The 26,687-nt window shown below is 57.9% G+C and overlaps 1 protein-coding gene across 2 annotated transcripts; it reads left to right on the top strand.

The window, feature by feature from the left end:
• The first annotated feature begins 1,416 nt into the window (after positions 1-1,416).
• PARVG (parvin gamma) lies at positions 1,417-26,687 on the top strand. Of its 2 annotated transcripts, XM_037846271.1 has the most exons (13): positions 1,417-1,597; positions 3,309-3,403; positions 5,858-5,922; positions 7,213-7,315; positions 8,744-8,884; positions 9,723-9,838; positions 11,213-11,268; positions 14,699-14,721; positions 15,151-15,209; positions 15,441-15,509; positions 17,954-18,055; positions 24,435-24,507; positions 24,977-26,687. In XM_037846271.1, the coding sequence occupies exons 2-13, from the start codon at positions 3,325-3,327 to the stop codon at positions 25,084-25,086; spliced, it is 996 nt and encodes a 331-aa protein (XP_037702199.1). In that variant the 5' UTR covers positions 1,417-1,597; positions 3,309-3,324; the 3' UTR covers positions 25,087-26,687. The 2 variants fall into 2 exon arrangements, with proteins under 2 accessions (XP_037702199.1, XP_037702201.1); XM_037846273.1 differs by lacking the exons at positions 1,417-1,597; positions 3,309-3,403 and adding an exon at positions 5,097-5,623.

Raw genomic sequence — 26,687 nt, 5'->3', positions numbered from 1 at the left:
ATGCGGACAGAAGGATGTTTGGAGATGCTAAGCTAAGAGAAACCCAGAGGCATTTTGGAGAATGCCATTTTGAAACGCAGTCCAGGAGCAAAGGACCAGAAGACACCAGCCAATGCCCTTCCAGCTGACAGAGGTGCTCCGGATGCCGTCGGCCTTCCTTCAGTGACAGTGTTGCCTTGTTGATGCCTCAGTCTGGACCCTTTTATGGCCTTAAGACTGTAAATTTGTAACCTAATACGCCCCCTTTATAAAACCCAATCCATTTCTGGTATTTTGCATAACGGCAGCCCTAGCAAACTGAAACAAGGCCCTTGCATAGCCTCTTCCCTCTACCTGGAAGTTTCTCAGTCTTAGTCAACTGGTGAACTCTTATGTAACCGTCAAGGCCCATGTCTCTGAAAAGCCCTCCTGATCCCTAAGCAGCAGCAGCCGTCAGTCTTTATCCCTTGACCCTATGCACTGGGATACAACAGTGAGCAGTGAGATGTGGCCCCTGCCTTCGGGGACTGTGTGGCCTGATGGGAAGACAGGCACTGATCACCAGCGAACTGAACCAGCTACGCCAACACCATCAGCACAGGTGTACGGGCTGTGAAGGGAAACTTCAGGGGCTGCGGTAAAGAATCACAGGGAGGACCACCTTTAGAGAAGGCAGTTAGGGAGGGCTTCCTGAAGGAGGAGGCGTTTAAGCCAATGTTAAGGACAGTCATCCAGCCACACTAAGAGCTGGGACAGGGGTGTCTAGGCAGGGGAAGCAGTAGAGCAAAGACCCTGAAGCAGGAAGTGAACTGGCACTTTGAGGAAAGAGAAAGGAGGTGGTGGGCATGAGGGTGGGAGAGGTTAGGAGTCGAGGGTGGAGATGTAGCCAGCAGGTCATGTCGGGGCTTGGGGGTCAGAATGTAAGTGCTTTGGATCCCATTGATGGGTTTTGAGTGAGTTGAGATGTGAAGTCTCTGGCTGTTGGTGGAGAAAACCTCAAAGTGGGACATGAGGTGGTGAGCAGAGCTGGCAGCAGGGAGTCCAGTGAGGAGGCTCCCGTGTGGCTGGGGACCTGGACCAGGCTGGCCACCTGCTGATGGGAGGTGGGGGCTGGGGGGCAAAGGTGACTCCCAGGTTTCTGGCCCAAACAGCTGCATGGACGGCAGCACCATTATGGTGATGGGGAGACGGGAGGGCCTGGCCTGGTTTGGAGAGGGGGCAGGGGGAGGGAAGAGGAGAGAGAAGTAGGAAATATTAAGTTTGGGTTGCCTGTGAGACATCTGAGGGGTCAGGAGGTGTGGCTGGGCCACTGGGGCTCCACAGGCAGAGCTTTCTAGAAGGTTCCTGGTGACAGCCCTTAAAAAGCATCGTCTCGCTCAGCTCAGAGGAGGAAGCTCCTGGCAGCCACCCTGGGCAGGCCCTGTGAGGCCACCCACGGGCCCCAGGAGGAAGTGAGCGGCCGCCCCCGCCCCCCGCCTGGCCCCGCCTCCTGGCCCAGCCCCTGCAGCCCCCTGGGGACCTGGGAACCCGGAACCTGCTTTCATTTGGAAACCCAGACCCCGGGACCACCAGCTGAGCTACTGCAGCCACCATTTCCTCAGGTGGAGGAAGCAGCCAGGTGAGTCCTGGCATCATGGCTGCCCGGGGCAGACCTTCTGCCTGTCCGTGATGCCTGGATGTCAGTGATCCCAGAGGGAGGGTCCAAGATGCCACATGGAAACAGGCCAGAGAGCAAAGCAGCACCCTGAACCCCAGGTTCCCTCCCACCATCCCGAGCTGAGAGGTTCCTCACTCGTCCCTCTCCACTTGAAGGATGAGGGGCCCAGGCCAACAGTCCTACCTCCTCTTGCAGCGAGGGGACCAGTTGTCCCGTTCCACCACGTCATCTCTGAGTGTCCTGCCACTCGCGGGAAGGAAGGTCTCCCCAGTCTTCAGCTGGAGACTTAGAGGCCCAGGGCAGGGAGGGGTTTGCATTGGGCCACTGATGGCCAGAGGCAGACCCCAGCTGCTTCCCCTCTGCTGCCTTTGGTGAGCATAGGGTCTACCAACTCCTTGTAAACATACATCAGGACCAGAGAGGGGCGGGGGTTTGCCTAAAGTCACACAGCCAGAATGAGGAAGAGCTAGCCTGGAACCCGGGCCCCTAAGCCCCAGGCCGTGGCTCTGCTGCTCCTCTGGCCATGTCCCGGGAGCCAGAATCCTGGTGTCTGACAGGAGGTATGGGGACTGAGGGGATGGGGTCAGCCCCAGCGGCCACGCTCTCCCCTCTTCCCCACTTCAGGGCCGGATGGAGCCATAGGTGGTCCCCTGGCCTCCGTGGGGGCTGGAGCTGCTGGAAGGGGGCTCTGATCCCCAACTTTGGCTGTGTGAACCCCCGACTTCCCACAGCAAAGCCTGTGTGGGTTTGTTATGCTGGGGAAGACCCAGAAGCTGAAGAGAAAGGGGTGGGGGGCAGAGCCATGAGCCGAGCAGGCAAACCACGCCCCGGAGAGGAAGTGGCGGGGGGGCAGGAAGGAGGCCTGGGACCGTTGCTGCCTCTGCCCCACTCCCAGGCGTGGGGCAATCTCGGCACTCCAGCGGGGCGACGACGGAGAAGGACTGGGTCTGCGCCATAAGTGTCGGTCATTCCAATCCATTCCGAGAGCCTAGGGATTTTAAACCCCACTTTAGAAACAAGGAAAGAGAGCCTCCTGCAGGAGTCCCAGAATTGGGGTACCTGGCCAGGGCCTGGCCTGTCTGAGGGCCCAGCCTGCGTGGACTGCTGGGGACGGGTCAGAGCAGTGCCCACCCACCAAAGGCTGTGATGGTCTCTGCAACCCGGCCTGGTGCCCGCCCCCAGGAGCTCGCAGTCTGGCGGACGTGATGGATCAGGGCTGTCATCTCAGCCAGCCACGCATGGCTGACCCCACATTTCTCCCCTGAGCTCAGCCCGAGGGTTTTCTGAATCCTGGGCTCTGAGGAGTGGGCCGACTGCCTGGGGTGGGGATGGGGATGGCTGGGTGGGTGGGGGGGGGGGGGGTCCTGGGCGGTGCAGTTGCTGCAGGAGTGCGCTGGACAGGGGGCGGCTCTGCTTGCACCGAGGGGGGCCCTTTCCCTGCCTAGACTTTGTTCAGGCTGCCCCCCGCCCCAGCCTGCCCGCCTCTCCCCACTGGGTCATCCTGCAAGGTGCGGCTCAGAGCCTCCTTCTCGCCAGTCCTGATCCATTGCCTGGGGGAGCACAGGGCTTATCCCCCTGTCCCCGGGCCTCCCGGTTTGGAGCAAATGAGGAGCACACAGTGCGTGTTGGGGCTTCTGGGACAATGAGGCCTTCTGTCCCCTGCATCCTCCAGGGCGGGCAAGGAGAAGATGGAACCAGACCCCCTCTACAACCTGCTGCAGCTCCCTAAGGGCATGGACCCACCAGCGGAGAAGGAGATCCCACAAGGTGCAGTGCCCCAGCAGGCCGAGGGGCGGGGTCAGCCATCCAAACAGGCCGTGCTTCCCAGGTGTCTGTCTGCTGAACACCGCTCTGCTCACCTCCTGCCTTTACACTTGACCCACTTTCCGGCTTCCAGAACCTTCTGCAGCGTTATCTCCAGGTGCCTCATAAGCTCACATCCCCATGTACTGTGCATACACTTCTGGTATGCAGCAACTCATAGGGAAGTGATATCACTGTCTTTTTACAGACGAGGAAACTGAGGCACAGAGAGTAACATGACAGAGTGACAGGTTACTCCGTTAGTAGGTGGAGGAGCTGGCTCCAGGATTCAGGTCCCACGACCACCATACAGTGTCACCTTCCCAAGAGGGTTGGCACCTTGTGGGGGCCGCGGGGCTAGGGGTCCCCTCCCTTTGCAAGTGGGGGTCTCTTAACAGTGGGGTGGGCATAGGGTTGGAGCAAATCTGTTTTACGAGCTCTTTGGGAGAGCTTGTGGCCACTGCCTTGAAATCTCTCCCCTGGGAGATGATTCGAAACAAGTCAAGGGCCAAGTACCCAAAGCTGTTCATCGTGGTGCCTTAAAACAGAAGCAAACAAGCAAACAGCACAACCGAACCAGAAGCCACGCAAACGGCCCAGCGGGGAGGGTGTTTAAGTGAACTCATTAGAATTTATGTAACCATTAAGATGTTAATATGTTGAAGAAGAAAAAGGGTGAAATAACTTTAAGTGAAAATAGCAGAATGCAAAATTATCTCTAGCCTGTGAATGTAGCTTTTACAGTTGGTTTTGTGGGCTCAGAACCTGTGTGCGGAGAGGGGCTTTTGGGAGCAGTGAATGCAGGTTGCCTCCGCAGGTGAGGAAACCGTGCAAAATCCATGACAGGCTGAGTGCTCACCTGTTTATAAATGGCTTAAGATTGGGAAGCATCGCAAGGAAAATTGCCAAGTTAGGGTGGTAGGGCTTAGTTATTGAAAAATGTACATTTTGTGTTTTATAGTTGATTTAGAGATACTTAAAGATCTGGCAAGCAGAGCTGGAAGATGAAACCATCCAGAGTGACAAGAAATCTGCTCTAAGAAGGGGCAAGGGGTTGGATCACCTTTATTCATTCATCCATCCATCATCCACTCATCATCCATCCATCATCCATCCATCATCCATTCATCATCCATCCATCATCCATCCATCCATCCGTCCGTCCATCTGTTCATCCACTCACATCCTCACTCACCGATTCACTTAGTCATTCATACACTCACACACTTGCTCACTGTCCTGCTCCATCCCCAGTGAGGCTTCTGCCCCTCCTGCCCCACAGGACCCTTCTCTCCTTCTCTCCTCACCCATTTGTCCAGCCTTCTGCCGTGCACCAAGACCATGAGAGCCTGCCCCAGGGCGCCCAGCCCGGGAGACGGACCATGCGTGGCCAGAGGTGGCCTGACCCTCAGCAGATGGTGTGGCTGGGGATGGGCAGACAGTGGCTGGTTCCTGAAAGACAGTGAACGGATGCTTGGGGTTGGCTGGCGGCCCCAGGATGCCACGTCGTGGGGCTGTGGTGCTGGGCAGTGTGTGTGACTCCGCGTGTGTGTCAGTGTGTGTCTTTGTGTAAATGTCCGTGTGTCTGCATATCTGTGTGCGTATGTCCTGTTGTGTGTGTGTGTGTCTGTGTGCATCTGTTTATCTGCCTGTGTCCATATGTCTTTCTGTGTGTAAATGTGTGTGTCTGTGTGTATGTCTGCGTCATGTGTGTCTGCATGTGCCCATATGTCTGTGTGTGCATCTGTGTGTCTGTATGTCTGCATGTGTCTGTGTGTCTGTACCTGCAGTGGGTGGGGATGGATCCTGCAGGGCCTGCAATGCCAGGCGAAGGACTTGGCCTTGATCTAGAAATCAGTGACCCCGTTGGGCGTGGCTGGTGCCCCTGAGTGTTGGCTGTGCCCTGTACTGCTCGCGTCTCTGTCTCCTCCGGGCCTCGTCTGGTCCTGTGCGCCGGGGCCTGGCTATCGTCCGCACCCTGTGGGGGAACCTAAGTCAGAGCCGGAGCGGTTGGGACCTTGGCCCGGGTCACTGAGCCAGCAGGCTACGACTTGCACCTGGAGATTTGCCTCCCTCGGGACATATGCATCATCATCCAAACTGGACATGCTGGATGGGAAAAGGGGCACAATTTGCAAAGACATTGGGACAACAGGGAAAACGGGGGTGTCCTGAGGAAACCAGGTCTGTGGACCCCCTTTTGCTCCAGATCAGGGGCTTATTGCTCTGCTGTCCCACTGGGATGGTGGCTGCCCGGGCAGGCGGGGAGGGCGGGGCCGGGGCAGAGGCCTGCGCGGGGCTGTGCCAGCTTCCCCGGGCGATCAGCACTGTGCTCTAGACTGGGGGGCCCCGCGGGGAGACAGCTGCCTGGTGCCCTGTAGGGTCCCACACATGCGTTGTGCTCACCTCTGCTTCCAGGGGAGAAGAAGAAATACCTGCCCCCCATTTCCCGGAAGGACCCCAAGTTTGAAGAACTGCAAAAGGTAAGGCTGCCTGCACCAACCCCGAGTTTTCCAGGAGCCGCCTTCTCACAGACGGGTCCACCTCCACGGGGTGGTCCAGAGATGGTGGGCTGCCCCCTACCCTACCTGGCCCCAGGAGGATGGGGGCAGGCCCCAGCAGACCCCTGGGAGGCCTGTTGAATGGCTGCAAGGACAAACATTTACGGAGCACCAACTGTGTGCCTTTGCACATACAGTCCCATCGAGTTTGGGCGGGTCTCCAGGGCTCTGTTATCACCTCTGGTTGGGGACAGCCAGGCCCAGGGGGTCCACCGCTGGACAGTGACAGCTGAGGTTTGACCCAGGCCATCGGCCCCAAAGCCCCGGGCTCCGTCATCCGCTTGACTGCCCAAGGCAATGGAGAGAGGCCCAGGTGGGTGGGGGTCACCCAGCTGACAGCTCTCCCCTTGGTCTCTGCCCTACTTCCCTAGTCTCCACTGGCCTTTCTGTTGCCTCCTCCAGGGAGGCCTCCTGGCCTGCCCCCCTTCCATTCCCATGTGTTGTCCTTCTCTCCCTCCCATTTCCTCGCTCCCTCCATTCACTTTTCTCACCCCTGTGGGTGCTGGGAATGCCCAGAAACCCCAGCCATGGTCTCTCCTGACAAACTGGACAGGGGAATGACTCATGTACTTAGTTTGGGTCCCCCGAGCAGACCCTGAGACAAGGATTTGGTGCAAGCAGCTGAGTTGATAGGGAAGTGGGGGTGTGAGAAAGGGGAGCGGGGGGCAGCCAAGGGGGGAGCGATTGAACAGATCACTGCTGGGTCCTCCTGGGAGCAGCGTGGGCTCACCCCTCCAAGCGTTCCTGCCCAAGGGAGCCCAGGGACTTGTACCCCAACTGCTGTCAACCATTAGCTGAGGGGTCCTCCTTGGTGTGGTGGTGGTGGTGGGGCCTCAATTCCCCAGTGCTTTGGCCTGTGTCAAGCCAAAGCAGAGAAGTCCTCCAGCAGAAGGATGCAGGTGAAAGCTGGGCTACTGGGTACCGCAGCAGAGGGTTTGGGGAATGGGCTGGGATACCAGCAGCACCTGAGAGACACATGGACAATGGCTCTGGAGAGAAGCACAGGGACCGCAGGGGCCCACAGCTGGCCCCAAGCTCAGCCAGAGGAATCAGGAAGAGCTTCCAGGAGGAGGTGGTGTTTACCCTGTCCGTGAGGGATTGGCAGGAGCTGGCAGGTGGAGGAGGGCATTCCAGGCAGAGGGCGGTGCTGAACCTGGTGGGGGGCCAGGAGAGCCGTGGCTGTGGGGTCAGTTGCCCCCTGGGGACCCGCAGGTGCTGATGGAGTGGATCAACGCCACGCTGCTGCCTGAGCACATCGTGGTCCGCAGCCTGGAGGAGGACCTGTTCGACGGGCTCATCCTGCACCACCTTTTCCGTAAGCGGCTGCCCCCCTCTCCCGGCCCCTCCAGGCCTCCAAGTTGGGCTCCTGCCTCAGCCTCATCCTCTCACCCAGTGCCGATGCCAGGGGCCATAGCTCCTGCTTTTTCTCTACCAAACCTCATACTGTTCTGCCTCCCAGCCTTTGCCTTGTCTGTCCCTTTTCCTGGAGGTCCGCCTTCTTTCCCAAACCTGTGCCCGACACTGTCCTATGAGCCTCACCTCCTCCAGGGAGCCCACCCAGATTCCCTCCTCAAGAGCTGATGCTTCTCCCCCAAACACCATGGTTTGTTGCCTGCACCACCCTCCTCTGCTTCTTGGAGCTAGCTCTTATGGTGGTTTTGAGACTTGGGTGCCATTTATCAAATGCACCGTGTTCCGGGCCCTCGGTGCCTGCAGCAGCGAGGAGCTGAGGGTGGAAGCGTGCAGGATGCCCCACGGCCTGGGACCAAGTGTCAGAGCCACTGCTGCAATGCACCGTCCACCACACCACACTGCCGTCAAGCATTTATTGAGTGCTTACTGTTTGTAGGCCACCTGGAGATAACAAAGAAATCCATGGCCCCTGCCCCTGGCTGCCCCAGGCTGCCGGAGAGAGAACAGGGTCCTGGGTGAGACGGCTCGAGGTGAGAGCCGGGGCTCCTGCCCAGGAGGCTCCTGTCTCTGCCTAGAAAACTCCAGTAGGCTTGGAAGGGTGTGTTCCCCTCTTGGGGCGGCCTCCCAGCCCGGGGTGCCCTTCCCCACCCACCCCACAGTCGCTCTCTCCCTTTGCCCCTGCCAAGCTTGTGTTTGGTCTGCGTGTCTGTTCTGCCTTGGGCCCCTGGCGGGCGGGGACGGGCCTCTGTGTGCCCCATGTCAGCCTGGAGCTGGGTCAGCGCCTGTGCTGAGCGGTTTGCAGAGCAGCAACGGCACCGTCCACCTGGCCGTGGCTGAGGCTCCCTGAGCCCTGACCATGCAGCAGGTGCCGCCAATCCTCAGAGCAAACCTAGACCCTGCTTCTGTCTCCATTTTACAGATGAGGACACTGAGGCCTGGGAGGCTTCGTATTGTCCAAGATCTCACAGTTAAGGAAGCAGGGAAGTCCCGAGCCAGGAGTCTGCTCCCGGTGCTCAGGCTATACTCACAGGTCCACACTGCCTGCAGACGCACCGTGCACGGCTGTATGGGGGACTGGGGGTGCAGGGGCACAGGACAGATGGGATGAGGCCGTCCAGAGGAGAGCCGCTTGCTGACCCTGTTTGGTGTGTGGACGGGGGTCTCCCCAGGGGGACTGTGAGTGGGCCCAGTACTGGGCCGAGAATGGGCCCAGGACCCCCACCACCTGGAGGGCCGGCCAGGCCCCGCCTCCCGGGGGATCAGGGTGCTGTCTCACCCCAGGGATGCCCCACTGGCCTCCCCCGCCCTCTGCCTCCCTCTCCCGACTCAGAGAAGCTGGCGTCGCTGGCACTGCAGGTGGAGGAGATCGCCCTGACGGCCGCCAGCCAGAGGCGCAAGCTGGCTGTGGTCCTGGAGGCGGCGAACCGCAGTCTGGAGGTGGAGGAGCGCGAGGTCCCGTGGAGCGTGGAGAGTGCGTGGGGCCCCGGCTGGGAGGCCGGGAGGGGACACGCCATCCACTCGGGTGGGGGGCAACCAGGGGCTGGCAGGAAGCAGACTCGGGCAGCCCAAGGCTCGGGTGCGACACTCGTGCATTTACCCAGGAGCAGAGAGCCCTCTCTGGGAGCCCCGAGGGTGCCACTGCAGCCTGGAGAGCCCTCACTGTCGCGGGAATAACCATAGCCTGAGCTCCAAGTGCCAGGAAGGGCCCCCAGCCTCCTGAGATGGGTCCTGCCCTTCCCATTTCACTAGTGTTTGCAATTGTAGCTGCCGCGCCTGCAGGTTATGAGAGCCTTCCCCGCCCCAGTAACGGCTTAGTGTACATTTCCTTCCATTCCCATCCCCACATCTCCCCCATTTTCCAGAAGAGGAAACTGAGGCTGAAAGAGCTCAGCCCTTCATCAAGCCTGGGTGGCTGTGATGTAACAGTGGCGGGTTTTGCTGCGTTACCAACCACTGCCCTCGCCACCACCTTTACAGCCTCTCGCTCCATGGCTGATGGCCTGGAAGGAGGAGGACACGCTCAGCTCACACTGCACAGTTTCTCCAAGCATTGCCCTGTGGGGGGACATCTTGGTGGCCTGTCCACGTGGTAGATGACATCCTTGGGCAGTGTCCACAGAAGTGGGACAGCCAGGTCCAAGTGTGACTGTTCTTAGGTTCTGAATGTTTGACTCCAGATCTCACTTTCTGGAAGGCTGGACACAGACCTCCTTGGTCTGCAAAGGCTTGTTGTGATGATATGGGGCTTCCGCCCGGCCCCTGGCTTTGGTGACCTCGTGGCTCTGACCGTGTGCCCTGTCCCCTCCCAGCCATCTTCAACAAGGACCTGCTGGCCACCTTGCACCTCCTGGTGGCCCTCGCCAAGCGCTTCCAGCCTGACCTGCCCCTCCCGGCCAACGTCCAGGTGGAGGTGCTCGTCATCGAGGTGATTCCTACCTGCCGTGGCCTGGGTTTGGGGGTTGCTGCCAGGGGCAGGGGCCGAACTAGGTGTGTTCTGGGGCGTGTGGAAAATGCCACCAGCCACCAGGACAGGTGTGGCGGGCTGGGCTGGAGCTGCGGGTGGGAGAGGGCCAGGGTCAGTGGGGCTAGTGGAGACCCAGTGGGGCACCAGGAGTCCTGCCGAATCCCAGCAGGTGGCCTCTGAGGGGTGACGGCAGAGGGTGTGAGGAAAGTCCTGGCCGATGGTGACCACGCGTCCCACAGCACATGGGCAATTCATGTCCATCTGTTCATGGCCGTTTGGGGCCTCCACACCATTGGGTCAGAACCCCCGCCCTTGCTACTCTGGTTCTGTGCCCCTAACCCACTGCCTGGTGGTATGTATGGTGGTGCCCGTTGCCTCTCTCAGGAAGCCTTCCGGGATTTCTCACCCCAGGGTTCTTTCTCTAGTACAAGGTTGACGCTCAGGAAGCCGGGGCCTCTCTCTCCAGACAGACTCAGCACCACGGAGAGGGGCACCTGCTCCCACTTCCCTTCATTCCCTTCCCCACCTTCTGGGCTCCTGCGGACAGGGGCTTCAGGCCCGTATCCAAGGCTCACCCCAATGCAATATGCCATGTCCAGACAAACTCAGTCCAACTCAGTTTCCCGTTTTCAAAGCCACTGGTTAAAATTCTCTGCTGAGCAGTTTTGTGGCTTTGTTCATACTTCTTCACAAATCAACTTCATTCATTCACCCGTTCATCCATTCATCCATATTGACAAATGCTTATTGACCACCCCCACCCCCACCCCCTGTGAGCCGGGCCCTGGGCGAGACTGGAGATGCCACAGACACTGGGCAGACCCCATCCCTGCCCTTGTGGGGCTCAAGGCTTGACCGAGTGTCCTGGGGCTACTCGGACAAAGTACCACAAATGGGGTCTGGGGGTGTGTGCTCCAAACAACAGACTCGCATTCTCTCCCAGTCCTGGAGGCTGGGATTCTGAAATCCAGGTGCAGGAGGGCCAGCTCCCTTGGGAACCTGGGGACACCCATTATTGGATCAGGGCCCATCCTAACCCAGTTTGGCCTCATTTCAACTAATCACAACTTCAAAACCTATGTCCCAGTGAGGCCGCCCTCTCAGGCTGGGAGTTAGGACTTGAGCAGGTCTTTTCTGGGGAACCCAATTCCACCCATAGCAAGGCTCATGGGGGGGAGTTTAAGTGGGTGATATCATGTGAGGGGTTCCCCAGAAGGTCACCCTGAATTGGGCAGAGCAGGGCAGGCAGCTTTGGCCACTGCAGTCTTGGTAAATGGCACAAGTATGTGACAGAGCTTTCCTGGGGTTACTCAGTTTCTCTTTTTTCTTTCTTAGAGCACCAAGGGTGGCCTGAAATCCGAAAAGCTGGTGGAGCAACTTACTGAGTACAGGTACGAGAATAGGAGGTTCTGTTCCCGGCTGGGCTGTGGTTTTGCTGGGATGGGTGGCAGGGGACAGAGTGGGGTGTATCGGCCTGACCCCTGCAAGGGGGGTCCCACATACTCTGCAGGCTTCCCTCCAGCCCCCGAGGGCCACGTCAACCCCTTGGTCCCCTGCAGCACCCGGCAGCCTCTCCATCTCGCTTGCCTCTTGCTGAGGCACAGACCTCTGAGGTTACAAGGTGCACCCACCTCCACGAGCTCCTAGGAACCCAGCAGAGTGGGCTGATTTGGGGTCAGAGGGGACTCGGCCCCTCGCTCACAGGTCACGCCACAGCCAGCCGGGGGCCAGGAAGACACGCAGAACGGAGGCCCTCAGACCCCAACACCTTGCCCGGCGCCTGTGGGCCGCTGGAAGGCCTCCCCTTGTCCCGGGCAGCATGGGGCTGGGGCCGAGTGTCAGCTCGCAGGTCAGAATCGTGGGCCCTGGGCGCTGCAGCGGGGGGATCTCAGAGTCCCGGGCCCAGGGCTGGGCCGTGGCATCTCTGAACTGCGGACCACAAGGGGCTTCCGAAGGGTCCAGAGCCTGCAGTCCAAACTCCAGACGGCTTCGGAGGTACAAGGGCCTCCGTACGTGTGCCCCTTGGCTGTGCCCCTCCTGGGAGCTGGCCATTCCCCTCTGCTGGGCAGCTTGGTTAGTGCCAGCCCAGGGCCCTGCCTGCCGTCTTTAAGCTTGCACGTCTGGGAGCCCCACCTACCTGGCCCCTCCCACGCCCCTGCCATGTCCCCTGGGGTGGGGCCTGGCCCTGGGTCTGGGGTGCAGTTTCTTTCTTGGGGAGAGCAGTGAATCATGGAGATTCCCTCTGGTGCAAAGAGGGTGTCCCCTGTCCTTGCAAACCCAGGGCTGCAGGGGGGCTCCAAACAGCCAGAAGGGGTGCCTGGGAGGAATACAGTCCTTGAGGCAAAAAGACAGTCAAGAGCTGCTGTCTCCTCCCCCGTCCCACCACCACCTGTTCCACCTCCCTAAGACCTTGGGGTCTCTACAGCCCTGCTGTCCTGATCTCACCTACGTCCTCCTGACCTCTGAAGACCCCCGGCTCAGGCCCTGCCGTCTCCCTGACCACCCTGCCCTCATCCTCCAGGTTCTCTCCCTCCTCCATCAAAGTCAGATGGTGAGCCCAGGCTTGGCCGAGGCTCTCTCCTGCTGGGTGCTCAGGGCGCTCCCCTGGGGTCCAGCACACAGCAGGCCCTGCACACACAGTGTGGCCCCGAGCCGCAGTTTTTCCCACTGTTAATTGAGGGGTGAGGTCAAATGCTGTCCAACATGGAAGGTTCTGGGGTTCTATGCTTGGATCCCAGGTTGTCAATGCAAGAGCAGCTCAGAGCACTCGGTCAAAATGCCACCTCCAGGGAGGACCCTCACCGGCCACGTGTGCTGGTGGCAAGTCCCCCTTCCGGCTTCACTGTGAAGACCGGTTCAGGCTCAGGGTGTAGTTGGGTGAAAATCCATGGAATGATTGGGCAAGGCAGCGGGGGTGGTGTAGAGGGGTTTCTGGTTCCCTGTATTAGCTATCACTTGCTGCGTAGCAAGTTACCCCAAACTGAGCAGCTTAAAACAACAGTGACTGTTTATTCTTCTCACAAGAAGAATTCAGGAACAGCTTCACTGGGCAGCTCTGGCTTGAGGTCTCTCAGGTGGGTGCATTTGAGATGTTGGCTGAGCTGAGGGCCTGTTTCCAAGATGGCTGGCGAGTTGGTGCCGGCTGCTGGCGGGAGGCTTAGTTCCTCCCTGAGTGATCCCCTCCATGGGACAGCTTGAGTGTCCTCATGACATGGCAGCTGGCTTCCCCCAGAGTAGGTGACCCAAGAGAGCAGGGTCTCAGGGCTTTTTAGACCCAGCCTCAGAAGCTCAACACCAGCATCTCTTCAACATCCTGTTGATTAGGCAGGTCAGCCTTATTCGGTGTGGGAGGGTCCCACAGGTACGTGACACCTCTGGAGACGAGGATCACGGGCCATCGTAGAGGCTGGCTAACAACTCCTCCAGCCTGACACCTGCAGTTGGGGGAGCCCCCAGTGTGATCCTGCACGGTGTGGGGTGGGGAAAAGAGGTCAGGCTTTGCAGTCAGCCTCACCTGGGTTTAAAGCCTGGTTCTGCCATGTAGGAGCTGTGTGACCTTGGGCAAGTCAATTCCCCTCTCTGAGCCCATTTCCTCCTGTGAAAAATGGGGACCCCCTTCCTACTTCTCGGGGCCATTGTGAGGCTTAGAGGTGACATGTGGAAAGGGATCTTCCCCTGACCTGGGCTCCCCTAGCCCTGAGGTCCTTCCAGTCTAAGGATGGGGGTGGGGTGGGGGAGGAGCGCAAACCACTGAAAGTTGGTGACAGAGTAAACACGATGGGCAAATGTGCGATCTGAGTGTTCGAGGGGCTGGACGGTGCTGTCATTTCCGGACCCCTCGGGCCAGGCAAGACCGCAGGAGGAAACCTTGTTCCTCTCTCTTCCCAGCGAGGTGACGTGACCTCCAGTCACCCAGCTGCCCGCTGGCTCTGAACTGAACCCACAGAGGCTGAGGCCCACCCACCCCCACCCCTGCCCCAGCTGCAGTTTCTGAGATTTGGGGGACTCGAGTGGGCAGGTGTGGCTGGTGTGTGTGGAGGTCCATCCCTCTTCCCTTCTGGCCTGAAAATCACCGTCTCGCCCTCCTCCAGGAGCCCGGAGACCCCCGAGACCCCTGCTCACTTCTCCTCGGGTCTCTGCGGGTGTCAGGAGGGGCTGCCTGGCTCTCCCCAGAGAGCTTGGCCTGCTCTGGGCCCAGAGACCCTCCCTTCCCTCCGTGGGGTGGGAGTGGAGGTGGGAGGTGACACTATCACAACAACATCAAAGAAAATCATTCCCAAACAATAAAAATGGAGTGAAAGAAGCCAGGCACAGGAAAAAAGTACATATGGTATGACTTCATTTACACAAACTTCTAGACCAGGCAAAACTAATCTACGGCGACAGAAATCAAAGAACTTCGTGTGCTGTGGGGGAGCAGGATGGATTGGGAGGGCTTGAAGTAGTCTGTATCTTGTCAGGGACTGTGGTTACCTATGTGAGAACACATGAGCTGCACACCTAAGATTTGTGCACTTAATTCCATGTATAATACCCACCACGACCCCCCAAAAAACAGCATCAACCAAAACAGTTAAATACAAATATTTCCAGACCCGGAATCTCAGGGGAATGGGTGACCCTCTTTCTGCCCCTAACTCTGGGTTGCCCTTTGCTTTCCCCTGGGGCCCTGCCTGGTGACAGAGCTGTCATCTTAGCCCCATCTCATCAGCTTCTCTGCACCCCGGGCAGCCCCGGGTCTGATCATATTAAAAAACTATAGGCCTGCAGATGTTTATTTTTTAACTTTTTTTTTTTTTCCCTCTGCATCTTTCCCTTCAGCATGGACGAGGACCAGCCTTTGAGTGAGTACTTTCATAACGTCAGGAAATCTTTTTCTATCTGGTACGAGTTGAAACAGACACAGTACAACGGGGGGTTAACTGAGAGGGGCTCTAGCAAATGTCCTTAGCAGACTGCAAAGTGCGAAATGCACTCTCTGCTCCCAAATTTCATGTTTGCAGTGACCCCCCCCCCCCTTGTAGGTATGACTAGCCACACTTTGCAGATGAGGAAATGGAAGCACAGAGAGGTCAGGCAATTGTCCCCAGGCCACACAGCATGGGGAGCAGTGACTCAAACCCAGGCCAGTTTTATTCGAGAACCCCGAGATAGAATGGCAACTCCTTCTGAACTGGGGGCTCTGAGAAACCTTTGTGGGGAAAAAAAAATTCCCCTGTCGGGCACCAAGATAACAGCATCAAAATGAGATACTTATGGATCTGCCTCTACAGAGGATGCCTTTGATGAATTATTTAAACTGGCTCCCGAGAAAGTGGACGCCGTGAAGGAGGTAACGGAGATCAAAGCTCTGAGCTGCACCCTGCAATTGCCCACACCACCCCAACCCGGTCCACCTCCCCCCCTGCCCCGCCCACCTGCTCTGTGCTTCAAGGGCCAACGGGAAGGAAATGGGTACTTGCTTCACACCTGCAATGGACCTGTCCTGGGGTCTGTCTGCCTGTCTGTGTGGGAGGTTGCAAACTGGAACCCTGTGTCTGGGTCCTTGTCTGTCCTTGGTTAGGCCATTGTGAGCTTCGTCAACCAGAAGCTGGAGCGCCTGGGCCTGTCCGTGCATAGCCTCGACAGCCAGGTAGGGCCTCTGGGGGGACCACGGGGGTGTGGGCAGGGAAGTGTTTCATGGGGTCCAGGAGCTGGGTCCTGCCCTGGGGCCCCCGACGTGCTGGGCAGCCTGGGGCCTGTCACTTCGCAGAGCCCTGGGGTCCTCCCTGGCCAATGGGGGTGCTGATCGCAGGTAGCCTCACCTGCCAGGGACACTGTGGGCACCCCATGGGAGCACTTTACAAAGTGGGGGGTCACTTAGGTCCTTGTTACTACTTTGCATTATAAGGAAACCACTTTTCAGCTCTTTTTCATTATCAATCTTAGACTTCAGATACCAAGGCTCAAAGCAAATGATTTCCCCACATAAGTGTGTTTGCTCAGGGAGTATTTGTTAAGACCAAGTGCGTGCCGTGTGCCAGGTGCTCAGTAGATGCCACCACGGCCCCCGGCTGCAGGATCAGCTCACCGTGGCTGCCCTAAGCCCATCATCCCAGTGGCAGGCACGAGCCTTCCGTGGTCAGCACCCTACAGGCCACCACGGGCTTCCACAGGTACCCTGTGCTGTTTGTTCCCTCTCAACCCAGGAGGGGCCGAGTTGCAGAGAATAGCCCACTGGCCGCTGGCCACCTCGACTGGGTGTGGCGACAGGGCGGCGGGTCCGGTCCACGTGGGCCGAGGGGTGCTTGGCGATCTTAGCCAGAGCTGCTGAAGTGTCAGACACTTTGGACTTTATCCGGCATTGTAGCCTCCTGGCTGCTAAAACAAATACCCCGCGATGGGCTGGCTTAGCGAGTAGAAGGCCGGCTTCCTCCAGTGGCCAGTACCTCCTGGCTGGCCGGCGATCTTTGGGATTCTTGGGCTTTTCCATCACATGGCGAGACACCTGGCAGCATCTTCTCCTTTCACTTCTGGTTTCATTGACTTCTGTGTCCAATTTCCTTGGCTTATGATGTCTCTAGCCCTATTAGATGAGGCCCACCCTCCTTTGGTTTGGGCACCTTAACTAATAACATCTTCAAAGATCCTGTTTACGAATGGGTTCACAGCCATAGAACCCCAGAGGGGTGGGGGAGAGGGTTCTGGGGTTGACCAGTGGGTTTGGGGGTTGGCATCCTCATGTGCCCTCTAGCCAGAACCAGAAAAGCTCTCACTGGGACTATGCTTCACCTGTGCTAATGCAGCAAATCCTCCCAACAACCCCGGAAACTGGGAGCTGGCATCACCCCATCTTACAAATGAGGACACCCAGGCACAGAGGGTTAATTAACTTGCCCAAGGTCACACAGTGACTAACTGGTGGATCTGGGATTTGAACCCAGGCAATTGAGGCCAGAGCGTGTGCTCACAAGCACCTCCCAGGAGACCAGGAGAGAGGTTTGAGAGTGTTATGGTGTGGCAGGTGGCAGAGTGGAACCAACAGCCTCTAAAGCCAGACAGCACGTGCTTCCATTCTGCCTCTGCCTCCTTTGACCCTGAACTCTGAGGACACCTCCTCCGTGTTAGCTGTGTGACCTTGGGCAAGCTACTGGGCTTCTCTGACCCTCAGACTCCTCTTCTTCTAAAGTGGGTACAGCAGTACACATCTTATAGAATTATGAGTAATAAATGAGCTGATGAGCATCAGGCATTTAGAATATTCCTGACATACCATGGCAGCAAATGATAGATTGGTGGTTTTAATCATTATATTTTATGTGCATATAAATGGGGTGATTTCTTAGGTTTATATTCTACCTGTTTCATTTTTATCTCTCCCTTGGTAAAATAATGGTGTTTGGAGATGAACGGCATGTATGAGGATGGTATGCAGAGATTGTTGTCTAAAAGAGGGGTAGGGAAGTCCCCAGCATTCTGACTGTATTATCAGGGAATAACAGCTGAAAAGATTTCAAGCCCAAACTAATAACATTGGAACAGATCTAATATAAGGAAATTCTGTTAAGGACTTTGACTGGTGGCTTTTCTTCAATATCCAATCCTGTGTTTTGTATCTTTGAAAAGATTCGATAGGACCATATTAGCATATGACATGCTGGCAGCAGGGATCATGGCTTTATTTCTGAACATCCAGACAGAACAGCCAGCAATATTAATGTGGCAACTGGCAAAATGGGTCTGGTGTGCTGTTCGCTGCCTTTTCCTGAAGGGATAATTTTACGTTTAGATGTTTTCTGTATATTATGGAACAGTATATAGTTTAAAAATTGATATGAAGCTATTTTGCAGGAATTTAAGAATAGCTTTTGTTTATTGAGAAAGTACTATGTACAAAACAGCTAATAACTGCTGTATATAATAATCCTGTGAGGTTGAGAATATTGTTCCTGTTTCTCAAAAAGGAGCCAGAGACTCAGAGAGGTTGTGCAACTTCCCTGGGGCCACACAGCCTGTAAAAGGCAGCGAGGCCTTGCCCAGGCCAGTCTGGCTGAGCTCCTTCCCCTGTAGCCAGCTCTCCACTTCCTTCCTTTGTAGTTTGCAGATGGTGTCATTTTGCTCTTGCTGATTGGACAGCTGGAAGGCTTCTTCCTGCACTTAAAGGAATTCTACCTAACTCCCAGCTCTCCGACAGAAATGGTGAGTTTTCTGAAGATTTTCCCTGATGGTCTACCACTAGGGTGGACAAATCTGTGGAACTGGTATAACCAGACTTTATTTATTCACTTCCAGGTGAAGGGTGGAAAGGAAGTTTGTTGTCCACCCATCTACCACTCATCCATCCACCCACACATCTTCCCCTCTGTGTATCTGTCTGTGAATCCGTCCATCCACCCATTCATTCATCTACCCACCCTTTCACCTACCCACTGCCCACCCATCTGTCTATCCATCCAACATTCATTTAGCTGTCAGTCCATCTGTTGTTCCATCCATCTACCCATTCATCCATCCACCCACCCATCCATCCATCCAGGTATATGTCTGTCCGTCTGTCTATCCATCCATTCATCCATCCACCCACCCATTCACCTATCCACATATCCACCCGCTGCCCACCCACCTGTCTATCCATCCAACCATTCATCTAGCTGTCAGTCCATCTGTCTGTCTCTCCATCTGCCCATTCATCCATCCACCCACCCACCTGGTTCATCATTTCCCAAGAGGCCTGCTGGGTGTTGACCCAGTGCTGTGTGGAATACAGCTCTGCTCTCAGGGACCTCCCAGTCTACACCCACTGTACTCCCAGGGCCACGATGAACTGTGTTGGGTCATGGTGGCTGGGTCAATGGTGGACCTGAAAGAAAGAGGGGTAAATTTAATCTGAAGCAGTCAGGAAAGACATTGATTGGCGGTTTGCAGAGCTGATGAGGGAGGGCACCCCAAATGGAGGCAGGAGCCTCAGCAAAGGCCCAGAGGAGGGCAAGAGCACAACCATCCCAGGGAGGGGCACATGGTGTTCTCCACCTGAAGATAGGGGCTGGGAGGCCGGGGCTGGGGGCGCCCAGTGGGGTCTAGCAGGAGTCAGGGGGCCACTGTGGGCCCTGGAGGCTGGACCCTGGCTGGGAGACGGTGCATTCGTCCAGGCAGGGGAGTCCACGGCCGAGCCAGGGAGAGGCTGGGAGGAGGGACTAACGGGGGACGTTGAGGTGGAAGCCACAGGGTGGGCTTGGAAAATGCAGACCTGACTGCATCTTCCTGCTGGAGCCCTTCTGTGCCCTCCTGTGGCTCCGGCGCCCCTCTCTGGCTTCAGCTCCCCAGCCTCTGCCCACCCCACCCTCACCCCAGGCCAGGGGTCTAGAGCAGCCCACCGGCTCTTGAGCTCTTCACCCTCTCCCACCTCTGGGCTTTGCACAGGCTGTTCCCCTGCCTGGAATGCCCTTTCTATGCGGCAAACATGCTCACGGAGAGAATGGACTCCCTTTACTTTCTGAACATGGAAACTGAGGCTGGCAGTGGGAGGGGGTGACTCGCCCACAGCTGCTGAGTGTTGAGTCCAGACCGTGAGCTTGGCCGTCCATCTCCACGTCAGGGGAGAAGGGGCAGAGGCAATTGCGTTCCCTGCTGGGCAGAGGCCTGGGCTCCCTGCCCTCTCCACCACCTGGCTGCCCGCCCCACAGCCTCTTGTCCCTGGAAGGGGCTGACAGCCCTGCCCTGCCCGCCCCTCGGCTCACACCGACGGATGGAAGGAGCCTGGAAGGCCCTGGTGGTGGAGGCCCTGCCCTGCTCTGTACCCAGCCTGAAGTCTGGACACCACTGACCCTCCTGGAGGGATGCTGGAGGACAGGCTCGGGTGCCTGGCCAGGACCCTGGGAGGCCAGCTTATCTCTGTCCACCCCAGGGTCCCCGTGGGCTGCTTGGCCTCAGTGCAGGGCAGTGGGCTGCCTCTTTATCTCTCTGCAGTAGTGACTTTTTCTAAAGAGGAGAAACACCAGGTGGGACTGGAGGCCAGTTTCCAGTGCCAGCTTTTGGGGCTGTTTCTGGTTTATGGCTCTTCTGAGGTGGCCATGCCTCCCGGGGCAGTGCTGGACAGGGGAACTGACTGGGGGCTGTGGGGTGCCAGCCCTTGGCCTTGCCAGTTCCAGGCTGGGTCTCCTCCTGGACCCCCACCAGACCCCTTGTTCCCAGCCACCGCCAACTGTCCCCTACCATGTCCACCTGCTGTGTGTCTCTCTGTGTGAAGCTGGCAGCCTGGACACCCCGGTTCTTTCCGCAGACTTCCAGGGCTTCCCCAGCCCCGTTGCCTCCTCTTTGTCCCACTAATTCCTGGGCACAGCCACACGGCCCCATCCCCTCTCTCCTCCCAGCCTCCCCCCTGCCAGGTCTCCCAGCTGTGTGGCCGCCCCTGCTTTCCTCTGGGTGCCCTCGGCACGTTATTGACCCCCAACGCCCACGGAGTTAATGGTCTTCGCCACCTCTCCTGGCCCTTTACCCCATGTCGTCCTCACCCATCTGGAGACAGACTAGGGATAAGGCACTCTTGGCTGGCCCCAGCTGGCCGTTCCAGCTCTTGCAGGGTATCTCTCACCCCACCCTGACCCTGGGCCAGCGGCCGGCCCGGGCGTCCCTTTTCTCACGGCAATGGCAGAGAAACAAGAAACCAAGCAGGATCTTGGAAAGACACAGGCACCTTGAGGCCAGGGCTCAGAACTGCCAGGCTGTCACTTCCACCTCCATCCATTGGCCAGAGCAGGCCCGTGGCCTTGGTGGGGGACATGGAGAGTCCAGCAAAGTGAAACGGCACCGGGCGTGGGGACAGCAAGGGCTGCAGAGGTGGGGCCGGTGATGCAGTCTCCCACAGGCCTGGAGGTGACCTTGCTGACAAGCCCTCGCCTTGGCCCTCTGGGTTAGGAACCAGGCCCAGCTCCGACTTCCATAGGAGGGAAGTGGGTTTGGAGAAGTAGGAGAGGGCAGAGGGCAGGTTTGCACACAGGCTGGTCTGGCTCCAAAGCCCCCAGCTGCTTTCCATTTCCTTCCTGGGGAACAGGGTGAGCCCAGGGGAGTTGGGGGGTGAGGGCAGGGAGACAAGGGGCCTCTAAACAGCCAGGAAGGAGGCTTTCCCGGAGCTGCCAGGCCACTGTGAACAGAGGGTGCAGGAGGCCCCAGAACCGTGGTTGCTACGCTGCTGCTCATGCCACATCCCCAGGGCAGGCTGCCCAAGTGGGAGCCAGGAGGAGAGAAGGCGGGGGGCTGGCAATGGGGCAGGACCGACGGCTGGTGGAGGAGCCTGCTGGGGCTCGGGGCTCCAAACCAAGAGTCAGAGCAGCAGCGGGTGGGGGGCTTCCTTCTTGTTACTTGGATGTGGGGGCTTAAAGGGCCCCCAAGGCTGGTGCTCAATATTCTGCAGACTTCCAGGCCCCAGCTGCAGGTCAGGGGTGAGTGCCCAGACTTCCAAAGCTTGCTGAATCCACGGATTTTAGAACCTGCTTCCAGGCCTCAGCCAGATTAGACATGTGTGTCTTGGGGGACCGTGGCATTCCCTTAGCACAGACCCTGAGAGTGAATTTCTGTGGCCGTATTGTAAGAAGTCTCGGTCGCGGAGCTGTATAATAAAAATCCGGAGGCGGTCATGAGCTGAGGAGGGTGGAAACGCCGGCAGAACTGGTATTTTGCAGAGCGGCCTCTCAAAATTGGGTCTCTCATTATCGGACCTTCCTTGCCACGGGTTTGCATGAGACTGTCATCCTTTGCGGGAATAGAAAAGTCAGGGACGTAGGCAGAGAGGTGATTATCTTTCTTATAGAAATCAAAATACCGGAGCCAGGAAGCTCAGGCTTCCTCCCACGTTCAATTATTTTTCCCCGGAAGATTCGAATCGTCCTCCTGGGTCGCAGCCTTCCCGGGGCGCCGTGGAACGGGGCGGCTTTCCCTCCATCACCTCAAACTGTGCACTGGGGAGAAGTGATCCTCTGGTAGAGCCTGGTTTGATGGCTTTGGAGCGTGAGACTGCTCCTCCTGGGAGCACGTCCTGGTTGGGATTGAGCACTGTTGCGGAGGAGTATGACAAATAGAAGAACTGGCGAGAATTTTTACAGCATCTGTAACAGGAATTCCCAAAGCATCAACTCCACGCAGGCAGGGGGCTGGGCTGTTTTTGTCCCGTTGCTTGACCTGTGCATAGTAGATGCTCCATAGATATTTTTTAAAATAAGTGAATGAACAAAGCGTTTCCAAGGCTCTGGCTCCCTGAGGTACCCCGTGGCAATAACTTTGGGAAACTGGCCTAGTTTTAAAGATTCATGACACACCCTGACATGCTAAAGGCTCTGAGAAGTCCTGCAGGGAAGGACTTCCCCATTACTTTGTTTAACTCAACCTCTTCCAAAATTATTTTCTCACTGACATTCTTCTCTTTTTAAATCCTGGAATTGCCTGGGGAAGGGCCAGTTTATCTTTGAGTGCTTCAAAGACAGGGCTGTGAGGCAGGAGAGCACTGTGCTGGGAGTCCCTGAAGCTTGTGCTGATAGTTCCTCTCTCTGTGACCTTGGGGCATCTGCAAGTAATGTTCATGATGTGAGGTTGGCAGTGACAACAATTTGAAACTCTCACTTCTGAGAAAATCCCAACCTGGGGGGAAACATGGGGCCGCAGTGACGGTGGGGCGGGGAGACCTCTGCCAGCTCACTCCGCGTCCCCTCCTCTTGGTCTGGGCAGCCTAGAGGTGTCTCCTTGCTGCCTGGAGGCATCAGTGATATGGGGAGACAGACTGTAGCAGGGACCCCCTGTTGGGCCAGGGCCCCATCCCAGCTCAGCTGCTCTTCCATTTCATGCCCCAGCAGCAGCCCCCCAAGTGGGTAGGAGCCAGCTCAGCTCCCTTCTGGACCCCAGGGAGAGGCTGCCTTCTGTTCCCTACAGCCAGGAAGGGCTCCAGCTCCACTCCTTGCCCCAGGATGCAGACAGGGGTCCTTGGGGACGGGTGGAGGGGACTCCCACTGGCCCTGGCCCAGTGTCCTCGGTCCAGCCCCAGGCCCTCGTCTCCCTCCCTCTTGGCCCCACCCACACCCCTACCCCATGGGGTCCCCCTCCCAGCCCTCGCACCAGCCCGGGTCCCTCTGTGTCTTCATTGTCCTCATCTTCAGTCCTTGCTCTGTGGTTTCAATACCACGTCCACCCTCACATCTGAGCCACATGTCAACTTTGAGAGGAAGGCTGGCTGATGCTGTCACCCCATTGTACAGAGAAGGAACTGAGGTCCAGCCAGGAGTTGGGACTTGGCCGAGTTCGGGCAGCACTGGGAGGGCCCCCCACAGAGAGGCGGCCTGGGCAGGGGCAGGGGATGGCTTCCCGGGTGAGTCTCACTTGGCCTGCTTTCCCGCTGCTACGCCCACCAGGGCCTCGTGGCCTCTGGCTGTGTTGCCATGGGAACAGCCTGGCCTGTTTGGAACGAGTGGCAGGCCCGGGACAGCTGGTACATGGGGAGGGCAGGGGACAAGGCACGGCCAGCCGTCGGTCTGGGACGTCCAGTCCCCACAGTGGACCTCTGGGTGGCTGAGGCCAGTGAAGGAGGTCACCCAGCGAACGGGAGGCTCAGCCAGCCTTAGCCCCCACACCCTCTTTCTACCACCCCAGGCTGCAGCCAAGGAGAAGGCCGAGGACATATTTTGTTGTGTCTGAGGCTAAGGAAGAAAGTGGACATGAATAGGCTACTTTTAGGGCCCACTGGGCCCTCCCTTCCAGCATCTCATACAAGGCACTGGGGAAATAGTGGTGAACCGACTTTGCAGGGGACAAGTAGAGACTGGGGGGCAAGCACCTTGCTCCAGGTTACGCACTGACCGAACGGGACAGGATCCCAGGTGGACCTGACTCTAGTGCCCGGGTGCTCCCCGCTCTCCGGAAGCTCCTGGCCCAGGCTGAGGGGGGCTGAGGGGGGTCAGAAGGGCAGCCACCTCGGCTCAGGCAGCTCCTCCCGTCTCCAGGCTGCTTTGGCATGGGCATTGGCGTGAGACAGACCTGGTTCCGGCTCTTTCTGTGTGAGCTCAGTAGAGCCCTCAGCCACTCTGAGCCTCAGTGTCTTCATCTATGCTTTTCTCCCGGAAGCTCAGCTTTATCTGCGGGGGTCTCTGTCACCCACAGGATTGGGGACTGCCTTGGAAGAGGTGGGGATTAACCCGTCTCCTTTCCCTGGCTAAATCCTCTTGCACAGCAGGACTCACCACAGGAAGTCCTGTCACCTCCACCAGGAAGGCTTCCCTGACCCCCGGGTTGGGTGGACCCCCCTCTGCCTCCCCTGCTTTTCCCACTAGAGGTGACCTCCTTGGTATACGAGTGGGGGCCCAGCACCCAGGACCCAGTCTGGCTCTGAGTGGGGCCTGGGAGTATCTGGGCTCCCCTGTGTGACTGAGTGAGCTCCCCGTCAGTGGGGTATCCAAGGAGACACTGATGATCATTGATTGCAGTTGTGGCTCAAGGGTTCAAATACCGGGTGGGAGTGTGGGCTGATGGCTGGTGGCCCTGATGGGGAAGGATGTCAGGGATGCTTCATCCAACATCTGATGGGGCCTTGTCATCACAGCTGCACAACGTCACCCTGGCCCTGGAGCTGCTGAAGGATGAAGGCCTGCTCAGCTACCCCATCAACCCTGAAGGTCAGTGTGAGTTGGCTGGGGGCACGGTGGCCCTGCTCCCTGGGCAGGCTCAGGGTGTGGACGATGGCCACGTGGTGAGGGGTGGGGCTGATGAGTGTTTGCTGAGCCTTCCTAGGGTGGGGAAGACCCTAGAAACCCCTACGCCCTGGAAGAGGAGGATTGCTGGGGAGCGGAGTGGGGGACGGAGGTCCCTAGGCACAGGCTGTCCAAAGAAGCCAGACCTTGAGGAGTTCTGTATTGGGGGGCTGTGTTGAGGGGTTGCAAGAGGGGTCTGGGGAAGGTCTGGGTGGGAGGAGGGGGAGGGAGACAGGGCCAAGCAAGGGCCCTGGGACCAGGCTACTGTGACAGCTGTCCTGGTTGCTGGATCCTCCTGGTTTTTAGCACTGAAAGCCCCACATCCCAGGACACTCTGGGGCGGCTGGCCTGGCCTCAGGGTCCTGATGGCTGCCCGGTCCCCTCTGGCCCACAGACATTGTGAACAAGGACGCCAAGAGCACACTGCGGGTGCTCTACAGCCTGTTTTGCAAGCACAGGCTCCAAGAGATCAGGGACAGGGTGCACTGCGGGACCCCGAATTAACCGTCACTGTCCTGAGAAGCTGCTCCACACAGCCTGGATGTAAGGTCCACCTCAAGGGCTCCCCTCCGCAGCAGAGGCACGCCCACAGACCCCCCAAGCCCCGGGGCCCCCCGCTTCCCTGTGCATCTGCCACTTGCCTCTCCCCTTCTCTGTATCTTGTTTCCATCCCTCTGAATCCCTTTGAACCTGCGAGGGTGGGATCGGTTTTGAGCCAAACTTTGGCCTTACTCAGTTTGTTTTGACAATTATATTTCTGGGAGGGATCTGGGGAGCCTGCCAGTGTCCTGGGAAGGACCCTAAAATATGCACAAATATGAGCCCCCCATCCACCACTGCAGCCGGCCCTCTGTGGCCTCCCTCACTGGGGGCTGGACGTGAAAACCCCTCAGCTTCTCAGCACTGGGCCCAGGGGCAGCCCAGGGCCCCGGGTGCTGGCTGTCACTCGGGGATTGGGGTCTGCCCTGGGAGCAGGAGGGGCTCCCAGGAGTCAGGGCCGAAGGCCCCTCCACACCCAGCTGCCTCTCACTTGGGGTGACGGGCCTCGGGACTGCCTCCAAAGGCGGGACGTGCTCCCCTGCCCCCGCCCGGCTCCCAGTCAAGTCCCCACTGCCCTCCACAAAGCTAATCCCGTTCTTGCCAAAGGAACTGTGGTCCCCGAAAACCCTCGCCGCTGCCAGCCTGAGTTTTGCCCCAAAGTCTCAGAAATGGATTCTTCATTGTCTGTTAGTGGTTTTGGGTCATCTCCCAGTTTGTCCCCAAAGAGCCATCATTGCTGTCAGGCTTGGCGTTCTCTGCGAATGTTTTTCCAAAGGAAAAGAACCTTCTGGAAGGATTGGACATGATAGTTTCAGAACTGTTTCCAGAGTGGAGCAGAGCCTGCCCAGGAGCAGATGTTGACTGGAAAGAAGCCAGGAGGGGCCAGGGAAGTGGGGGTGAGGGCCGGGGTGGGGCGGGCGCAGGGCTGGCTTTGGGGAGGGGCTCTCGGGCCGGCTGGGCCAGGCCAACTGGAGGAGCGGGAGGACGCCCAGCAGGGAGTGGCGTCCAGGGCGCAGGGCTGAGGCCTCGGTCAGCCCCAGAAGTCGGAGTTTGGGCTCCTGCTGCCCCCACCTCCTCGTTCCCAGGGCAAACCGGAGCCTTCACTGGTTCCTACCTGAGCTCGCTGCCCATATAGATGAGCCTCTCTTTGCTCCCTCGTCCGCTCCGTCCTCCTGCTTTGGAAAATGCCCTCCTCCCTGCTGAGCCGTGTCCACTCCCTTCCCCGGGCTGGACTCTGCCCCAAACACTCCAAACCTTCACCCTCACTCGGTTTGACCCCAATTAAAAACAATTCTTTACAATTAATTCCTTTGGACAGCTTTATTGGGGAATGATTTACAAACAGCAGAACCTACCGATTTGAAGTGTACAACGGGATGAATTTTGATGAATGTCTGCCCCATCCACCACCACAATCATGACATGGAATATTTCCTTCACTCCCCAAAGCTCGCTCCCTCAGTCTCCTTCCTCCAGCCCCCCAATCTGCTTTCTATCACCAGAGTTTTGTCTTTTCTAGACTTGCTTATAAGCAGTATCCTGCAGTAAATAGTCTTTTATGTCTG

Source organism: Choloepus didactylus, chromosome 8, assembly GCF_015220235.1.
Source record: "Choloepus didactylus isolate mChoDid1 chromosome 8, mChoDid1.pri, whole genome shotgun sequence".
In the NCBI taxonomy this organism is placed as follows: Eukaryota; Metazoa; Chordata; class Mammalia; order Pilosa; family Megalonychidae; genus Choloepus; species Choloepus didactylus.
The sequence above is the reverse complement of the archived record's forward strand: the minus strand, read 5'-3'. Positions and strand labels throughout refer to the sequence as shown.

Coding starts and splice junctions, on each gene's coding strand:
- PARVG (XM_037846271.1), top strand. CDS start 3,325: ATGGAACCAGACCCCCTCTACAACCTGCTGCAGCTCCCTAAGGGCATG. Junction 3,404..5,857: donor GGAGAAGGAGATCCCACAAG/GTGCAGTGCCCC, acceptor CTCTGCTTCCAG/GGGAGAAGAAGAAATACCTG. Junction 11,269..14,698: donor GAGCAACTTACTGAGTACAG/GTACGAGAATAG, acceptor CTTTCCCTTCAG/CATGGACGAGGACCAGCCTT.